We start from the raw sequence: 16,644 nt of genomic DNA, 5'->3' as shown, positions 1-16,644 counted from the left end.
AGTTCCAAAAACATTTTGAAAACACTGAAGCATTAATTTTAATTCATCTTTGCAAGCCATAGATTTACCCAATTTGTACAAGTTAAAGAAGAACTAGGAGTTTCTTAAACAAAGTCTTCACGTCCATGAATCCTGCTTTCTTCCAATATACTTCAATATCTTCAGGATCCTTGAGCTTTGACGATGAAATGCAAGTCTAGTGAGAAAAAAAAATTATACCGAAGCAGAAAAAAAATTTTAAAAGATAAAAGACAGAATCGATCATGTATAGATATAAATAGAAGCTCAAAGAATACCCCTTCAAGAAGAGTATCATTCTGAAGAAATTCGTGATACATTGAACTTGCTTCTCTGCATGGAACTGAAAAATCAAAATCCAGAATTTCTTATGAAGAAAAAGGCCTTTTAGTATCCCAAATTAACAGCCAGAAGACAGTCAAAACAAACCTCTAGAAATGAGCTATCAAGACATCCTGCAGAGAAAATTTGGGGCAACTAGTGAAGCTAAACTAACATAAGCTACATAAATGACTCAACATAAGCTGCACTTCATAAATGAGATAGAAAATAATAAACAAATTGGATACAATATTGAATCTCAATCATTTAAAGTAGATAAATTTATTCCTTAATTATTCCTCTTACCTTCAGGCATTCTCCCAGCTAGTCTCATTAATGAATCTGGAACCATGGTTCTCTAGCTTGTAGCATCTTCTGCATTGTTTTTGTCAACACAATTCTCATTAACTTCCTCAAACAGAGGCACACATAAATGTATATGATAGCACAGCTATTTACTTAATTGTAACCTTTTTGTTCTGTTACTTTAGACTTATAAGCTCAGATTTTGATAATATGATATGAACAGTCCCACATTTTTGTGATATGCTTTCTGATTGAATAATACAGAATTTTTGAAGAGTGCATAGCAGTTACAGAGGTTAACTAACCAAGTTGATCTTTTGGGTGCAAGAAATACCATTTCACAACTCCTCTTTTGTATTCTTTTCACATCATTCTTCGGGTAAGGAAACAAAGACACAACATCTGATTGACACACTTTCTTCTCCTTTAGCGCTTGCATGTCTAACCTGCCCCCACTCTTACTGTGAGCAAAATACTTCACCCCATACTGGACATGTTTCTTGGTAGAATCTGTCACAAGAGAGAAACACAGTTTAGAAGAAAAATAAGGCTTCAATAATTAAAACAAGATAATCAATATAAGCTGGAAAGCATTTTTACCAAAAAGTTTCATTTCGTCAACAGGTCAAATCAAGCTATTCTCTCTTCTACATGCGGCAAAACACTAAATCCAATAAGAAACTAAGTATCTTCTCCTGTAACATTAAATATTGGAATTAGCGAGAACAATTTTGCAACATAAGACATCAATTGCTCAAGAAGTGACTGCAAGTTAATGGAGTTCTGTTACACCTCAATGGTAGCTGATAGTAAACATCGGTAGCTTTCACAAGATGTCTAGTCTGCTTACTGTTTGCCGCAGCTCGAAAAACATTTGTCTATTCAGAATCTGATGTCTGGTTTAACAAGAACAAAAGAAACACAATGAGACGAGATAAATTTTTAATGAGAAATAAGAAGAATGATTTGATGATGTGGACCAGATTTGAAGTGGTAACAGAGCATCTGCACAGATTAGAAGTTTCTGCTATGTCTGCAAGAACTGTTTTAGCAGGATGCAATACATTATTTAAAATCTCAGCAGATTGAATTTTAAAATCAAGTTTTAGAACAGATAGTAAGACAAATTTAAAAGTGATATAGATTAAAATTCAACACAGTTAAAGTATAAATGACAACTAAACAGAAAGAGAATGTGAAAGAAATTACCCGTGGGTCACTGCTCATTGTAGTCGAGAAGTCGATAGGCATCTTTCCTTTGCCTTTATCTTGAATTCGTGACTCCATGATAGGTGGGTCAGTTTCAGGATCGACATTAACTAATGAAGTGGATCTCATAGAATCATCCATAACCACGAACCCAGGAATATGAGAGACCTTGGAGAAGTCTTGTCCTGTCTTCTTGTTGTAACATTGTTTTAGAATACCACAGTTTTCGATCTCCAATTTCTCCAATCTTGGTGTTGGACGAATTATGTACTCTGGCAGTGACTTTAATTTGGGGCATGAGGAAAGTTTCAAGGAATGAAGACATGGCATGATACTTGCAACATCAAAATCTGACTCTTCCCACTCTTCCCACTCTTCCATACTCCACATAGCAAGATATTTCAGGTTGGGGAACATCAAAGATGAAGACGAAGATGATGACTTGTTGCCACTTTCTATCAAAAATTCATTCCCAACTTTTTTTACACTCGTCATATTCCATATCATGAGTGATTCAAGTGTTGATAATTCACCTAAAGCAGGCAAATACTTGAATTCAAAGCAAGACGATAGCTTTAACACCTTCAACTCGGTTAACGACAGGATCCATTTCAGGGGCATAGTTCTCCCTGTGTTATATTGTATCATTAATTCCTGTAAATTTGGAGGTGGTTCTAAGTCTTCGAAAATTCCTTCATCCTCCGCATACATCCACCCATCAAATCTTAGACCCAAACCTCGGAGCTTTGTCTTATATTTAAGTTCTGCCTTCTTAACCTCACCCACTTCACTTACATTTCCCAACCCAGTTATGAGAAGAAACCCTCTAAGGTCCTTCAAATTCTCTAGATGTGCAAGGCTACATGCTTTATTATCATCACTAACATTGCTCACAACAAATTTGCTTAATTCTCGAAGACTAGTTAATCTCTGAATTCCTCTGGGCATGTAACTTAGAGAAGTCCTATGGTTTCTTAAATGCCTTAGGTTAGATAATTTTCCCAACCCATGGGGTAGTTCTTGGAGCCGGAAACATTCAGTGACGTCTAAGGTCTCCAGATAGTGTAGCTCACATAATGTTTCAGGCAATTTTTCTAAGTTTACATTATGAGATAAATTAAGGTATCTCAAATTGATCAATTTCTTAATTCCTTCTGGAATTTCTTCGAGTGAACAAGAACTCAAATCCAACGTTCTTACACATTTCAATTTGTCAAATAAATTTGATAAATCAACTCCAATCTTAATATCAGATGCAGTTCTCTCAACAATAAGGCTACGCAATTTCTCATTATTAACATCAATAGAAGTTGAGTTCCCAATCATCATTAAATGTCGAGCTTCTTTACAATGAAGCTCTAATTGAGGCTTTGCAGGACCATCAATTTCTATAGTGCAGAACTCATTCTTTACAAGAAATATGGCAAGTTCATGCACTATAACATGCATTTTGCAACTTATTATGCTACCATCATATTCAATTGTTTCAAAATCTTGAAAGAAAGGGAGTAAGCTTTTAAAACAATCTTCACCAATTAAAACCTCATCATCCCTGTTGTCTCCCTTAAGATAACCTTGAGCCATCCACAACTTAATCAGTTTATCTTTTGTTATCTTATAGTCTCGAGGAAAGATGGCACAATATAAAAAACATTTTTTCAACATTGAGGGCAAATCATAGTAGGTTAATAATAGAGGTGGAAAAATGTTCAGTTCTACCTCTTTTAATTCCCATATTTCACTATTTAACACATTTTCCCATTCTTCAAGTTTTTTTTTAAGGTGCAAAAGACTACCTAAAGTCTTTATAGCAAGAGGCAAACCTTCACACTTTTGAACAATCTTTTTACCAATTTCTTCAAACTCACTATTGGTTTTTCCAGAAAATGCAAGTTGACAAAACAACGACCAAGATTCCTCAACGGTAAGTGTTCTTAGTGAGATTGTGTTGGTGGTTCTAATGACCCTCGCAGCACTCTCCTTACGTGTAGTCACTAAAATTCTACTTTCTAGAGATCCACACTTGAGAGTACGTTTCAAATTTCTCCAATTTTTAGGATTTTCAGACCATATATCATCTAAGACAAGAAGAAACTTCTTTCCTTCAATTTGTCGACCTATGTTTTGCATTACAATTTCTAAGTCAACTAATTGTGATGGACTATGTGTGAGAGATTCAAGTATTGTTTTTGCAACCCTGAGCTCATCAAAAGGCTCAGAAACACACACCCATATTTTTCTATCAAAATGGCTGTTCACCCTGTAATCATTAAAAGCTAATCGAGCAAGAGTTGTCTTGCCCATTCCTCCCATCCCTACTATAGAGATTATGGGGAAGGCTTGTTGTTGACTACTTTGAACCAAGAGCAAATCGACTAGTGAATTCTTATCTTTATCTCTTCCCCAAAGCTCTGTGAAATCAATATCAGATGTGGTGATTACTCGTTCTACTTGTTTGCTATCCTCGGTGATTGTTCTAAAGTTGAACCTCTCTCTCTCCACAGCAATAATATCTAATTTTCTATCAAGACGTTTTATCTTGGCGCCAATGTCATAACGCATAATCAATGTCCTACAACCGAGATAGTGAAGAATGAAGGAACATACCTTTTTCAGAGGCTTAGAAGCATCTTCAGCTTTCTTAATCTTCAATTTCTGAAGCTTCGTGTTCCATTCATCCAACACATCGTCAATGTCATAGGACACGTCTTTAAGCTTGGCTAACCAATCTCTCACAGCGTTCTCTTTCACCTGTCGGTTCTCAGCATCAGCCAGCACAGCTTTAATTGCCCGGAAGTTGCCTAGAAGCTTCTCGACTTCTCGCTCAGCACCTGCAATCAGACTTATCCCTTCTTCCGCCTGTTGACGAATGATTGAAACAAATTGTTCCAACACTATCTCCACAAGCGCTTCAGCCATAATTTAATGATGTTATGTAATTGATGAAAACAGAAATATAGAAATTGAAATGGTTGGTGTGTTTATTTTGTGGTAACTGATCAATGTTTATAGTCAGAGAAAGATAAAAGGAATCATACACAAGTTTATGCTTTAGTACTAATCGACAAATTAATGTTTATAATCACTGATTTGATTACGCGTATTAGGTGAAACATAATCTAATATTCTAAAAATTGAGATCACTGGATGGAAACATTACACCCAATCAAAAACTAGTAAATGTAGAGTAGGCACTGATTCGGCTTTAACTGGATATCACATCTTATTATGAACCAAATATGGGCTCACTGACGCAGCATCTAAGGGGCGGACCCAGCCTCTGTAAGGGTCAGATTTTAAAAAAAAAAATTCCAAAGTTTTAGCCCAAAAAAATTACACTTAAATATATATCCAACCGGGCCAGGCCTACCCCCAGATTTTATAAAAAATACATACACCTAGGCCCACATATTAATATATCTATTCCAGCCCACATCCACATCATTTAAAATTTAAAACTTTCTTTACTCTTTCTTCGCTCCACGGCTCCAGCTTCTTTTATTGGCTTTATCTTCAAATTTTTTCTCTTTCTCTTTCTCATCATGTTATTGGCTTTTAAAACTTTTGAATATTAAAGTTATTAAAGTTTTCACTATTTAAAGTATCACAATTAATTATATTTTCTATTTTATCAGTTTTAGATATATGTATCGTTCATTTTAAATTAGTTTATTTATGATTAAATCATACTTATTTATTTTAGGGTTCAATTTAGTCCAAAACATGATTATTTTTTATTTTTCTTTAGACTTGATTGTTGTTGTGGGAATTGGGATTCTAAAAAAAAAAAAAAATAGATTTAAAGTATGCTCTTCAAACTTCCTCTTTTTTGTCGGTTAGTATAACAAATCTTTTTAATTGGTATCTTCTTCAAAAGCCCAACAGTCTGAACCGAGTTTGTTTCTCTGTTCACTGTCAATTCGGAAAATATATCCTAGGTAATAAACAGAATATAAACTTTTGGTAATAAATTTTAAAACTTTTTTTATGAGAAAGTTCTTTCTCTTGACATGCCAAAGTATATATTGCATTATATTTTCTAGTTCAACTAATTCTGATTCCTTATCAAACGGAGATTGAGACTTAAAAAACTTTTTTGTGTTTATGGTTTGATCCTATAAGCTCTACTCAACTTTTTTATATATCTATGGTTTAAGAATTAAAGGACCACAGGAATCTTTCACGTGATTCCACTTGAGAGTGGCAGAGCTCAAGTGAACCAATAGGGAATTTTTATACTTACAAAGGACCAAAACTTTTTCAACAAAGCTACGGGCACCGATTATTTTGCATCGAAAATATGTACTAGTATACGTGTACCCCTGACTCACATCAACAGTTCAAACGCCTGATTTTTCTATAAATATTTTTCTAGTGAACGGTCGTCTATCAAATATTGACGAGCGTTCACTTACATGGACTCCCGTCCAAATTATATGGACGGGAGTCCATTTACTATGGACGGACGTCTCCATTTAAAGAACGCCCGTCCATAAGTAAAATGAAATAAATTTTTTTTATAAAAATTAGGGACGGTCATTCATCCGTTATGAACGGTTGTCCCTTCAATTTGGACGGGCGCCCGCAAATAAGGGACGCCTATCCTTAACTAAAATATGAAAAGAAAAAAAATAAAAAACCTTGGGGACGGCCATCCCTTACGATTTGGACAGGCGCCCCGTCCATACTTTTAAAAAAAGCAAAAAAAAAAAATTCTAAACAAAACCCTTCTTCTTCGCTCTTCTTCTTCGTCTTTGTTTTATGAGATAGGCGTGCCAAATCCAAAGGCTCCAAAGCCTAGAAAACTACATAAGCAAAATAGGGAGAGCTTAAACATTGCACCTATTTACCCAAAAATACAGTTAAAAGATAACTCTTTTTCATAAAAGCTCAACATGATGAGTCCATTTATTTATTAATACTCAGATGAAAATATAAAGAGCTGGTGTAATTTCGGTAGATGCTGCAAATTTCTGATCACCATCTTCATACACCATGTTTAGCGAGAGGGAAGGAACTCATTTTAAGAGTTATTTCCAGAAGAGCAACTTGGCAGTGAACTAGATATGAATAAATTTTAATATATCTTAAACTCTAACTATTCTTAATCCAAGCTACCCACAAAACAAGTCTTTCACAAGGCTACATCCCAGCAAGAGAAAATGTAATGGCCTTAAAAGTATAAATTAAAAGACTGATACAGGTGCCCGGTACCCGGTTTACACATGCTGCAAGCCTCTCTTTCACTATGCTTTCAGCCAGCTTCTTTCCTGAACAAATTTTTAAATGAAATATTCAGCTCAATTCCGTTGAAGAATAGAAAATTAAAAAACGATGACGTGCTGCCAAATAGAATAAGGAAATAATACCTGCTTCTTTGTTAGGTACAGTAACGTAAACTACAATACTCGGTACAGTGTCGTTGTTCCCTTCCATTTTGATGGCGTTAAAGCTCTTTGATGGTGTTTTAGTACCAAACTTTGATCTAAAATTACAATTATGTAAATGCTAACAAGCGATAATTCAATTACAATAAAACTGCAGAGAAATTGATTCGAAATTTAAGGTATGTACCTCAAAAGAGAAATTGTTTTCCTTGTTTTGCTTCTGTAGTTTTCTGGGCTTTAGAGCCTTTGGATTTGGCACGCCTATCTCATAAAACAAAGACGAAGAAGAAGAGAGGAGATGGGGAATGAAGACGAAGAAAAAAAAAGGAGATGGGGAATGAAGACAAAGAAGAAGAGTTTTGTTTAGATTTTTTTTTTTTTTTAAAGTATGGACAACCGTTTACTAGAAAAATCAAGCGTCTGGACTGCTGGTGTGAGTCAGGGGTACAAGTAGGTCAGTACACATTTTCGATGTAAAATAATCGGTGTCCGTAGCTTTGTTGAAACTTTTTTCTAGTATCAATATAATCTTTTAATCACCTAAAAAATAATAATTCCTTTAGTTGTCCTTCAAAATATCTCTCCGTGCCGTTAATTAAGAATGCTAAATATCTCCGGCCGAACGACTTATACCTACCCAAGGTTTGGCAAAACGACATATTGGTATCCAAAAGGTTTCAAAACGACAAACGAGTACCTTCCGTTAGTGAAAAGACTAGAATGCCCTTTGAGAAATATTAGTATTTTTTTAATTACTTTTAGACTCCTTAAGTTTATTAATTCTATCAAATACCCCTAGAAAAAAAGTTTAAAAATTAATAAAAACACCTCCACCCACCCATACTGGCAAAATTTTGGTGGCCACCGCTGGTGGTAGCCGAAATTTGTCACAAAAGTCTACACCACCACTGGAAATGGCCGGTAATTCACCGATCTGGCCTTTTCCGGCTAGATCCACAGTGGATCTGGCTAGAAAAGGCCAAATCTGGCGTGAAAATGCCAGATCTGGTCAAAAAGTGACGGCCAAAGAAATAGACGTCGTTGACTGTCAACGATGGTCAAATCTTGGCCATCGTTGACAGACAACGACGGCCACATCTTTGGTCGTGGCTGACGACCAAAGATGGAGTGTTGCGGCCATCGACGGCCAGATCTAGCCGTAGATGTGGCCTTTTCCGTCCATATCCATGGTGGATCTGGCCCAAAAAGGCCAGATCGGTGAATTACCGGTCATTTTCGATGGTGACATAGACCGTTGTGATAGATTTCGGCTACCACCAGCAGTGGCCGCCAGAATCTGGCAAGATGGGTGGGTGGAGGTGTTTTTGTTAATTTTTAAACTTTTTTTCTAGGGGTATTTGATGGAATTAATAAACTTAAGGGGTATAAAAGTAATTAAAAAAATAAAATAATATTTCTTAAAGGGTATTTTAGTCTTTTCACTAATAGAATGTACATGTTTATCGTTTTGAAATCTTTTGGGTATCAATCGTCGTTTCGCCAAACCTTGGGAAGGTGTAAGTCGTCCCTTATCTCCTAATCACTGATTTGATTACACGTATTAGGTGAAACATTAATCTAAAAATTGAGAAATTGCAAGTTGCTAGTGTGAGTGTGAGATTTCGTTAGTTTATTGCATGCCGGCTATTGTATATTATAACTGACGCACCGGTCGCTTAAGTGACAGATAATACCAGTTGTGTGTTTTTAAATATTTGTCGCTTGGTACCTCAGGCATCATCGAAGTCTGCAGTCCCTAACAACTATCCATTTTGATTCTGATTTCATTAATAATTTATTCCGAGATGCTATCATTCTAGCTGTCAATGGAAAAATATCTTTTATGCGCTGGCATTTTCCAAAAAATTGAGGTCATGATGCATTAATGGAGTACAAATGGTGAGATCACAGCCATTTGTTCTTTACAATTTTGCAATTAACTAACAGTGTTAGCATCCAGGGGTAAATTACGATGACTATTTGCAAAGTTAGGCGTAGTATCTGATGCTTTCTACAAAGTTATAATCCTTCTGTGATTTTTTGAAACTCCAGGGGTAGTTTGAAAATTTGTCTGTGGCAACAACTTAAATAATCATAAATCAAGGACTACCTCCCTAATGTTTGAGGAAACATAAATTAGACTCAGAAAAAGTATTATAACTAATCATGATCTTCCGTTATATTTAGTAAAATAGTCTTACCTCCCTCGACTCTTACGTAACGGTATAAAAACTGATCGAAGTGATGCCGTTTTCTTCCCTTTTTCACAACTTTTTTTCTTGCAAAACGTGAAACAATTGTTTACAAATAGAAAATATTTTCATAAAATGAGAACGAAGGATTTGCTTGAGTACTCTCTTGGCTTACACAATTTTAAGGAAACAACCAAAAATTGCTTCATGGAAATCATTCTCTAAACTTACACTTTTACAAATGCAACAAAACATTATTCTTTTTCTTTACTTTCTTTTCTTTAATTATATCTTCACTTTACATTGCATAAAAACAAAAATGTTTTTGTTATATTGTTTTATTTTTCACATATTAAATTTAAAATTTATCCGGTGAACGTCTTTTCTCTATTTTGATTTGAAAATGATAACAAATTCATTTTCATATTTTGATAGATACCCATCTAATAACTCAAACAAGTGAGTTGGACAATGAACCTTTTGTGAGCTTAGATAGAACTCTTCTTGAAAAACCGAATTGTTAAAAGAGAGTGCCCAAAGCCCTTTATAACTCATATGCCCACTCTTTTTCCTTCCAATGTGGGATCCTAACAAACTCTAAAAAATACGATCAAGTTTCATATTTTCATATTTGAATTCATTTTTTAAAAACAAAAATGTCAAAAACCTATATGAACGCCACCTTATCTATTTCGTGCTCTGCAAAAAATAAAAATAGAAAGGAAAAAGTGGTCTTAAACCTGAAATGAACCTGGAAATAGAATATACAAAGATAGCAACATTAGTCACAACAATATTCATGAAACTTAAACATTAATTGACAACATGGAAAAGTTATTTCATATGAAATAGAATCGCTCCTTTTCATTGTATTGTTCACTTAAACCAAGATGTGTCATAAGAAGGGAAACATGAGTGAGCAGCTCACCGCCCCTCCGAAGCTGTTGGGCATGCTCTTTCCATCCAGATTGACTTGCAGCATACGCCAGCATTTCAACCCATACTTCACTTATCATCTTCCATTTCTTTTCACGATTCCAGTCTGTTCGAGAATCCAATGACTGCAACTTTCTGGCAAGCTCACATCCATCAGATAGCACTGATTGATTTATAGGTCGTCTACTGATCATGTCGAACAACAAATTGTGCATTCTTTTCTTGTCTTTGTTTACAGAAAATTGCCTGACATGGGCACAAGTGTCTCTAAACCTGATCTCACCAATGCCTTTGGGCATCATAGATGGACATAGGACGAGAAGATACAACATGTAATTTGATAAATATTTACTAATTTTGCACCTTGGTTGAAGATTTTCCTCGTTGGTGTCACCAAAATCTTCTTTGTAACAAACATCTGTAGCAATGTGCCAGACAAGAAGGCTGTGGTCAAATTCTAATTCAATGGTACTCCAACTGAATTCATCAAGTTCATACCCTTCTTTAATCACATAATCCCCTCGCTGGGCCAGTAGCTCTTTGCATGACTTTATAATATAATTGACTTCAATTTTCTCAGCTTTTTTTTTTAGCTGCTTGAAGATCAATTCTTTCATATGAGTATCCACTTTTTCCCAAGTCAAGTTCTGGTACTCTAAAAACTCCTTGAAAGGCAACTTATGAACATAAATGCACATGCCTTGTATGTCTTTAATGCAGGAACTTATTAAGCTGTACTGCGCCATGGATTGAGACCATCTTGTGTGATTTGTCAAAAGTGGATGAAAATTACGGATAGAAGAAAGAATATAATTAATCCAAGGTATTTGGAGCTTAACCAACCAGAGTTCCGTCCAGTCAGATAAAAGAAGTATGATGAATGCATAAACCTCTAGAAAAACAGCCCCAACTACCAGAGAGTACGTAATGTAGATATCAGTTAGAGGATAACTATGCATATCAATGGTAACGGAGAAGAAAACTAATGCCAAAACAGAGAAAAGAAAGTTGATGCCTCGGCAACAAATTCCTAATCGAGTATAAATTGAGGTCGCCTTTGTGTAAAGCACATCATACATAAACCCAAGCTCAATTGCTACTAGTTTGAAGGCATCTTCAGCTGACTTCTCACAAATGACGCTGTTCATCTACATAATCCACAAAAATGTCATGATTACAAAATACTAATGATGGCCACGTGTAAAAATCCCAGTTGATAACATCGTCCTACATGATCTTTCTGAATATCATCACATCAAACGACAGCCATGCTCTGCGAAGGAAGAGTAATACAATTTCTGGTACCAGCAACTTCTTTTATTATACCTTCCTCGCTGAAGTGATGGCAATGGGCTGGGCTGGGCTGGATACCCCTTAGCCTAAGCTCAAGCCCAAACCCGTCACAGGTATAATAAGTAAAACTCAAGCCCACCCCGATGGGCCTTTTCTAATCTCAAGCCCCGTCTAAGTCCGTCCATTTTTATAATGTGAATTTTTAAATATTAATAAATATTAATTTTTTTTATATTTTTAATTCTAGAAACAATTTTTAAATATTAATTTATTTTTGAATACTTACCAAATATATAAATAACTTTCCACAAAGTGCATCCATCTACCCATGTAGGGTTTGGGAAAAATGAGTATATATATATATAAGATAATCTTGTAATTAAATATATAGTATAAGGATGATTTAGTATAATTAATATTAAAATTGTCGGGCTGAGCTTGAAGACATACCCAGACCCAGCTTGTACCCGAGGTTGGGCCTCAAAATCAGGCCCAAGCCCAAACCTGACCTTTTCGGGATGAGCAGAGCCAGGTACCCGGAATATTGGGCCAATTGCCATCCTTATGACGCTGAAATTGTACAAAAGCAGGAAGCAAAAATACCATGTTTTTCAAAAAAACCCAGAAGTTATTGCCATAAAATCTTCAGAAAAAAATATGGATGAATGTAAATACCAATATAGGCTATCAATGGCACTCAGGAGCTTATTTGTTAAATCTCATTTTCAGAGTCTTATTTTCTTTATGCTTTATTAAAAGTATTGTGTAATATTTTATGGTGATCTACGGTTGAGTTTCGATAATTATAGAATAAAAACATTAGAACTTTAGTGGTTAATAATAAAATTACAATGAAAAATTAATAAAATTTATTAAAAACTAACAACATTTTCACAACTAAAATTAAAGATTTAAAATATAAATTCCTTATCTTCAAAAATAAAACTAAATAAAAATTCTTATATTAACGAATACATATGCATCCTTACCATACAGATAACCAAATACATATGCATCCTTATTATACTAAAACTCTATTTGGAGTATCTCGAGTCTTATCCAAACAATAAGGCCATATCAGGTAAGACCATAAAAACTGCAGGCAGAGATCATAGAAAGTGCAGACAAAGACCATAGAAACTGCCGGCAGGGGTTAGGCCATGGAAACTGCAGGCAGCATAAGGCATCGAGAACAGATATCTATAATTAGTTTTCTCCAATATCTCAACATAATTTACGAATTATGTGTAATCATATAAGAAAAATAGAATGGTAGCAGTAGCACACTGAATAATTCGTAAACTATTTATTTGGTTGTAACATACAAAACCAAAGTTGATTGGTTCATAGAAACGAGATGAATGTGCAAATTTCATAGTTTATTTATTTTTCTTTGAAAAATAGTGTAATTTTGCCATTTCCCATCTACATTTAGCCACCAAAATGTAATGATCAGATTGGTCACATCTTGATATTCTCTTTTGTATGCCAGAGAACACTTATTCAGCTGAGAAATCAAATACCATCCCCTGTAACATCAAAACATTGATAATGATAATTAGCTACAAGAATTGAAACTTAAAAAGTTAAGATATAAGCCACATCACCGAGTTGACCTCACATACATCAACAGAAGACAAATTGCTTGAAAAAAGCATGGAGAGTTGATAGAGCCTTTTCCCAATGCAGTTGTGCATGACTATTTTCTGCAGTTTGAAAAGAAAACAATTAGCATCAGCTAGCTTAATACTTAACAAGACACATTAATACTTTTATTGTTTATTCAAAAAGTTGAAAATTTTCAGCTTGTTATAAAATTAACACAAGGTAAAATCTAATTCATAATTTTATCTGCTTAGGTTGTGAAAAGAAAAAGTTTGAAAAGGAAAGAAGAGAGAAAATCACTGGGAGTTGATGGCGATTGTAGTTGACAATTCGAAGGTCATCTCTTTACACATATGGTTAATTATTACACGGGACGAACTGATATGGTTTAAAATGTTATATTGATTTTCAAGGATTAAACTTTTAACAAGCTATTCTTGCTGAGAGCATAATTGCATATATATATATATATCCATTATGAAGGAAAAGAAAAAATCCGATGCAAAGTGTAGAAAGCCAATTAAAGGCAACACTTAGATTGATTTATGTTAGGAGAAGATCTTTACTCAAAGAATTAAGTTTTACTTCTTTTTTCCCTTTACAGTTTTAGCTTTACCATAGTTATGGAAGTAATTAAAAAAGTTTGCAGTTTCAGCTAAACAAATTAAATTTGCCATGCTATAAACTTTGACATCATTAACCTTATTTTAAGAAATAAACTTTTCTTACTTTTAAGAAGGCCAGACTAGTAGAAGCTAAAAGCAAAAAGCTCTTCAGAATTCCTATTTTTTAACATAAGCTCTTCACAATTGTCAACAATTTATTCTCACAATCTTTTGCAATTTCACTAAAGTAACATAAGCTGCAGATATATTTCAGGAGTGCTGATGATAAACTATAGTTTTTCCAGAGCAGAGCATGAAACAAGACAGAAAAATCATGTTATAGAAGATTAACTTTTTCTATTTGAAAAGCAATAAACTTATGCTTTGATAAAATTTCTTTCGCAAAGTTATTGGAAAAATGATATTTATGGGGTTCTAAAGTCTGTAAACCTAATAGATGAACTTGAATCATAAAACATGGTTTTAAGTGATTCCCATCAAAAAAGAAACTTCAAAGCGATCAAACAACTTTTAACCAATCTGACTTGTTTCTGCTGTAGCTAGGACTCCGGGAGCGACTCCCATTCTGGATTTTGACGGCTTGGGTACAAAATCCATAGCTACCATTGTAATCAAGCTACAAATATCCATATACTGATACTAAATTAGAGTATCAAGAGATGATGTGTAAACAATTAACGTTGCGTATTACCAGACCTATTATATGAATTAGAACTAGAACAGAACTCGCCTCTTGATTTTTTTTTCTAATAAACCTTGTCTTCTCATACGGATTAGGAACAAGGTTTCTACATTAATTCAAGGGAAATAATAACAATGTAATTAGTATTGCATCCTCCAATGTAATTTGTTAGCCTTTACATCAATCAAGCCCATTTCCATGTTTATTTGGGCCAAGTAGGGCCCAATTTAGAAAATTCTTCTTTAGGTCTATTTTGTAGATTGAAATGGTGAGCAGAATCATCTTACTAATTAATCTTAAAGTTACCACAATCTCTGACTCTTCCATCTTTTATACAACCTATTTAGATCAGACAGAAGAAAACCCAAACAGATGGACTTTGTGCCAAGTCGGTTCTACAAAAAAATCGTGATTCCTGCCATTAACGTTTTCGGCTAGCTCCAGATCTTCAAAATATATTGTATTAATTCTATATACTATATAAGTACAAATGTTTAAAATTGCAAATCTATGCCAGATCGTTTCTTGGTAGTAGTTTAAGAGCTAATTTAGAGTTGATTTATATTTAGATTGTGAGATTTGATACATCTAACTGGATAGAAACTCATTCCCAGAAGTTAGCTCAAGGGAGGAGAGAGTACAAACGGTATATATATAATATAATAACCAGTCTACGTTTGTTGATCGTGAAACAAATTCAATTTCATATCCTTTCACGATATAGACATTCAACTTTAATACTGCTCTCTCATGCTTGCAACGTTGCAAGGTCTGGATTCAAACCTATCATCACACCTCAATAAAGTGCATGATCCGACCCCTCATCGCCGACAACATACACATAACTCTAGACTACTATGATCAAGTTGAATTGGATAGAACTTACTCTCTCGAAAGCTTGTTAAGAAGGATAGTCCTAATCATATTACAACGCCTAACAGTCCTACCAACTTACAATATGTGACAATTCAACTTCAATAGATTGGGAGGGAGAAGGGGAGTGGCTAACCTCACAGGGCTCAACTGATCTAGTCTTAATTTCAAGTTTCGGGCCGAAGAACAGTGACAGGAGAGATTGGTTTGTTGAAAGGGGGCATGTTGAATTCATCCACAGGTTCTGCTGCGTCCCTCTCGAGTAACTTTTCCAAAAATTTAAAAAGATATAAATACTTCCGACTCATATATATATATATAATATTATAGATATATATATATAATATATATATATATATATATAGAGAGAGAGAAGGAGAGAGAGAGAGAGAGAGAGATTATGAGCGGCAATACTTTTTAGCATACATGTGGTACTAATTTTAGTTAAGAGTTGGGAACGACCTTGCTCCAAGATATAAGATATGGATGTGGTGGTGTCCGGCATGCAAGCTGTTAAGAAAATCACCACAGAAATCTTTTTCTGGGAATGTGTCCATTGCCCCACGCCCAAATTCAAGCCTCCAGGCCTGTGCCCAACCAAGTCATGATCTTTTCATCAGAGCAATGAGAGGCCAAAACTCTCCAACAAGGCTCCGTGTACTCATAAATGAATGACTCCTTCATGGATGACTTCATGTTGATGCCAAGGCACGCAAGGTCAACGCCCGTGGCCGGTGACCAGCAGCCTCAACCGTGGGTTGACGTTGTACCATCACCAAGCTCCTGTGGTTTGTCCATGCACTAGAATAAACTGCTTCTGTTTCAACCGTCCAGCCATTTTATTCTTTACAGTGTTTCCACAGTGGTTCGGTTGATTATAAACATTATATAGACAAACAAGATAATTAACAGCTTGTGATAGGGTCCTACTTTTCATGATATCCAGCAAAACAATATTTTCCTTTCTCTATTTCCACTAGAGTTTCTACAAGAGAGACTCGTTCAAATGTCTCGACGTATTATATTATACCTTTGGATGACCAGTGATGTTTTTTATTTATCTAGGCTTTCAGCATATTTTTAGTTTTCTCACCTTTTGGTAGTGCTGCTTTTGTGTTTATTTATCTTTTCTGTATGAAAATTCAGTCTTATTGAATTGGATCTGTCGGTCACCAAAATGCTATGTTTTAGTTTGT

At 34.9% G+C, this 16,644-nt stretch overlaps 1 protein-coding gene across 1 annotated transcript; it reads right to left on the bottom strand.

Annotated features, from left to right (window-relative positions):
- Nucleotides 1-156: 156 nt before the first annotated feature.
- Nucleotides 157-4,773, bottom strand: LOC116119930 (putative disease resistance protein RGA3). Its single transcript, XM_031405867.1, has 8 exons — nt 1,855-4,773; nt 1,438-1,541; nt 1,246-1,340; nt 951-1,155; nt 646-714; nt 448-473; nt 297-361; nt 157-196 (listed from the first exon to the last, which is right to left on the bottom strand). Exons 1-2 carry the CDS (start codon nt 4,771-4,773, stop codon nt 1,524-1,526), a joined length of 2,937 nt encoding a protein of 978 aa, XP_031261727.1. The 3' UTR covers nt 157-196; nt 297-361; nt 448-473; nt 646-714; nt 951-1,155; nt 1,246-1,340; nt 1,438-1,523.
- Between the last annotated feature and the right edge of the window lie 11,871 nt (nt 4,774-16,644).

Source organism: Pistacia vera, unplaced genomic scaffold (genome assembly GCF_008641045.1).
Source record: "Pistacia vera cultivar Batoury unplaced genomic scaffold, PisVer_v2 Contig911, whole genome shotgun sequence".
Classification (NCBI taxonomy): Eukaryota; Viridiplantae; Streptophyta; class Magnoliopsida; order Sapindales; family Anacardiaceae; genus Pistacia; species Pistacia vera.
This window is presented reverse-complemented; position numbering and strand designations above follow the sequence as displayed.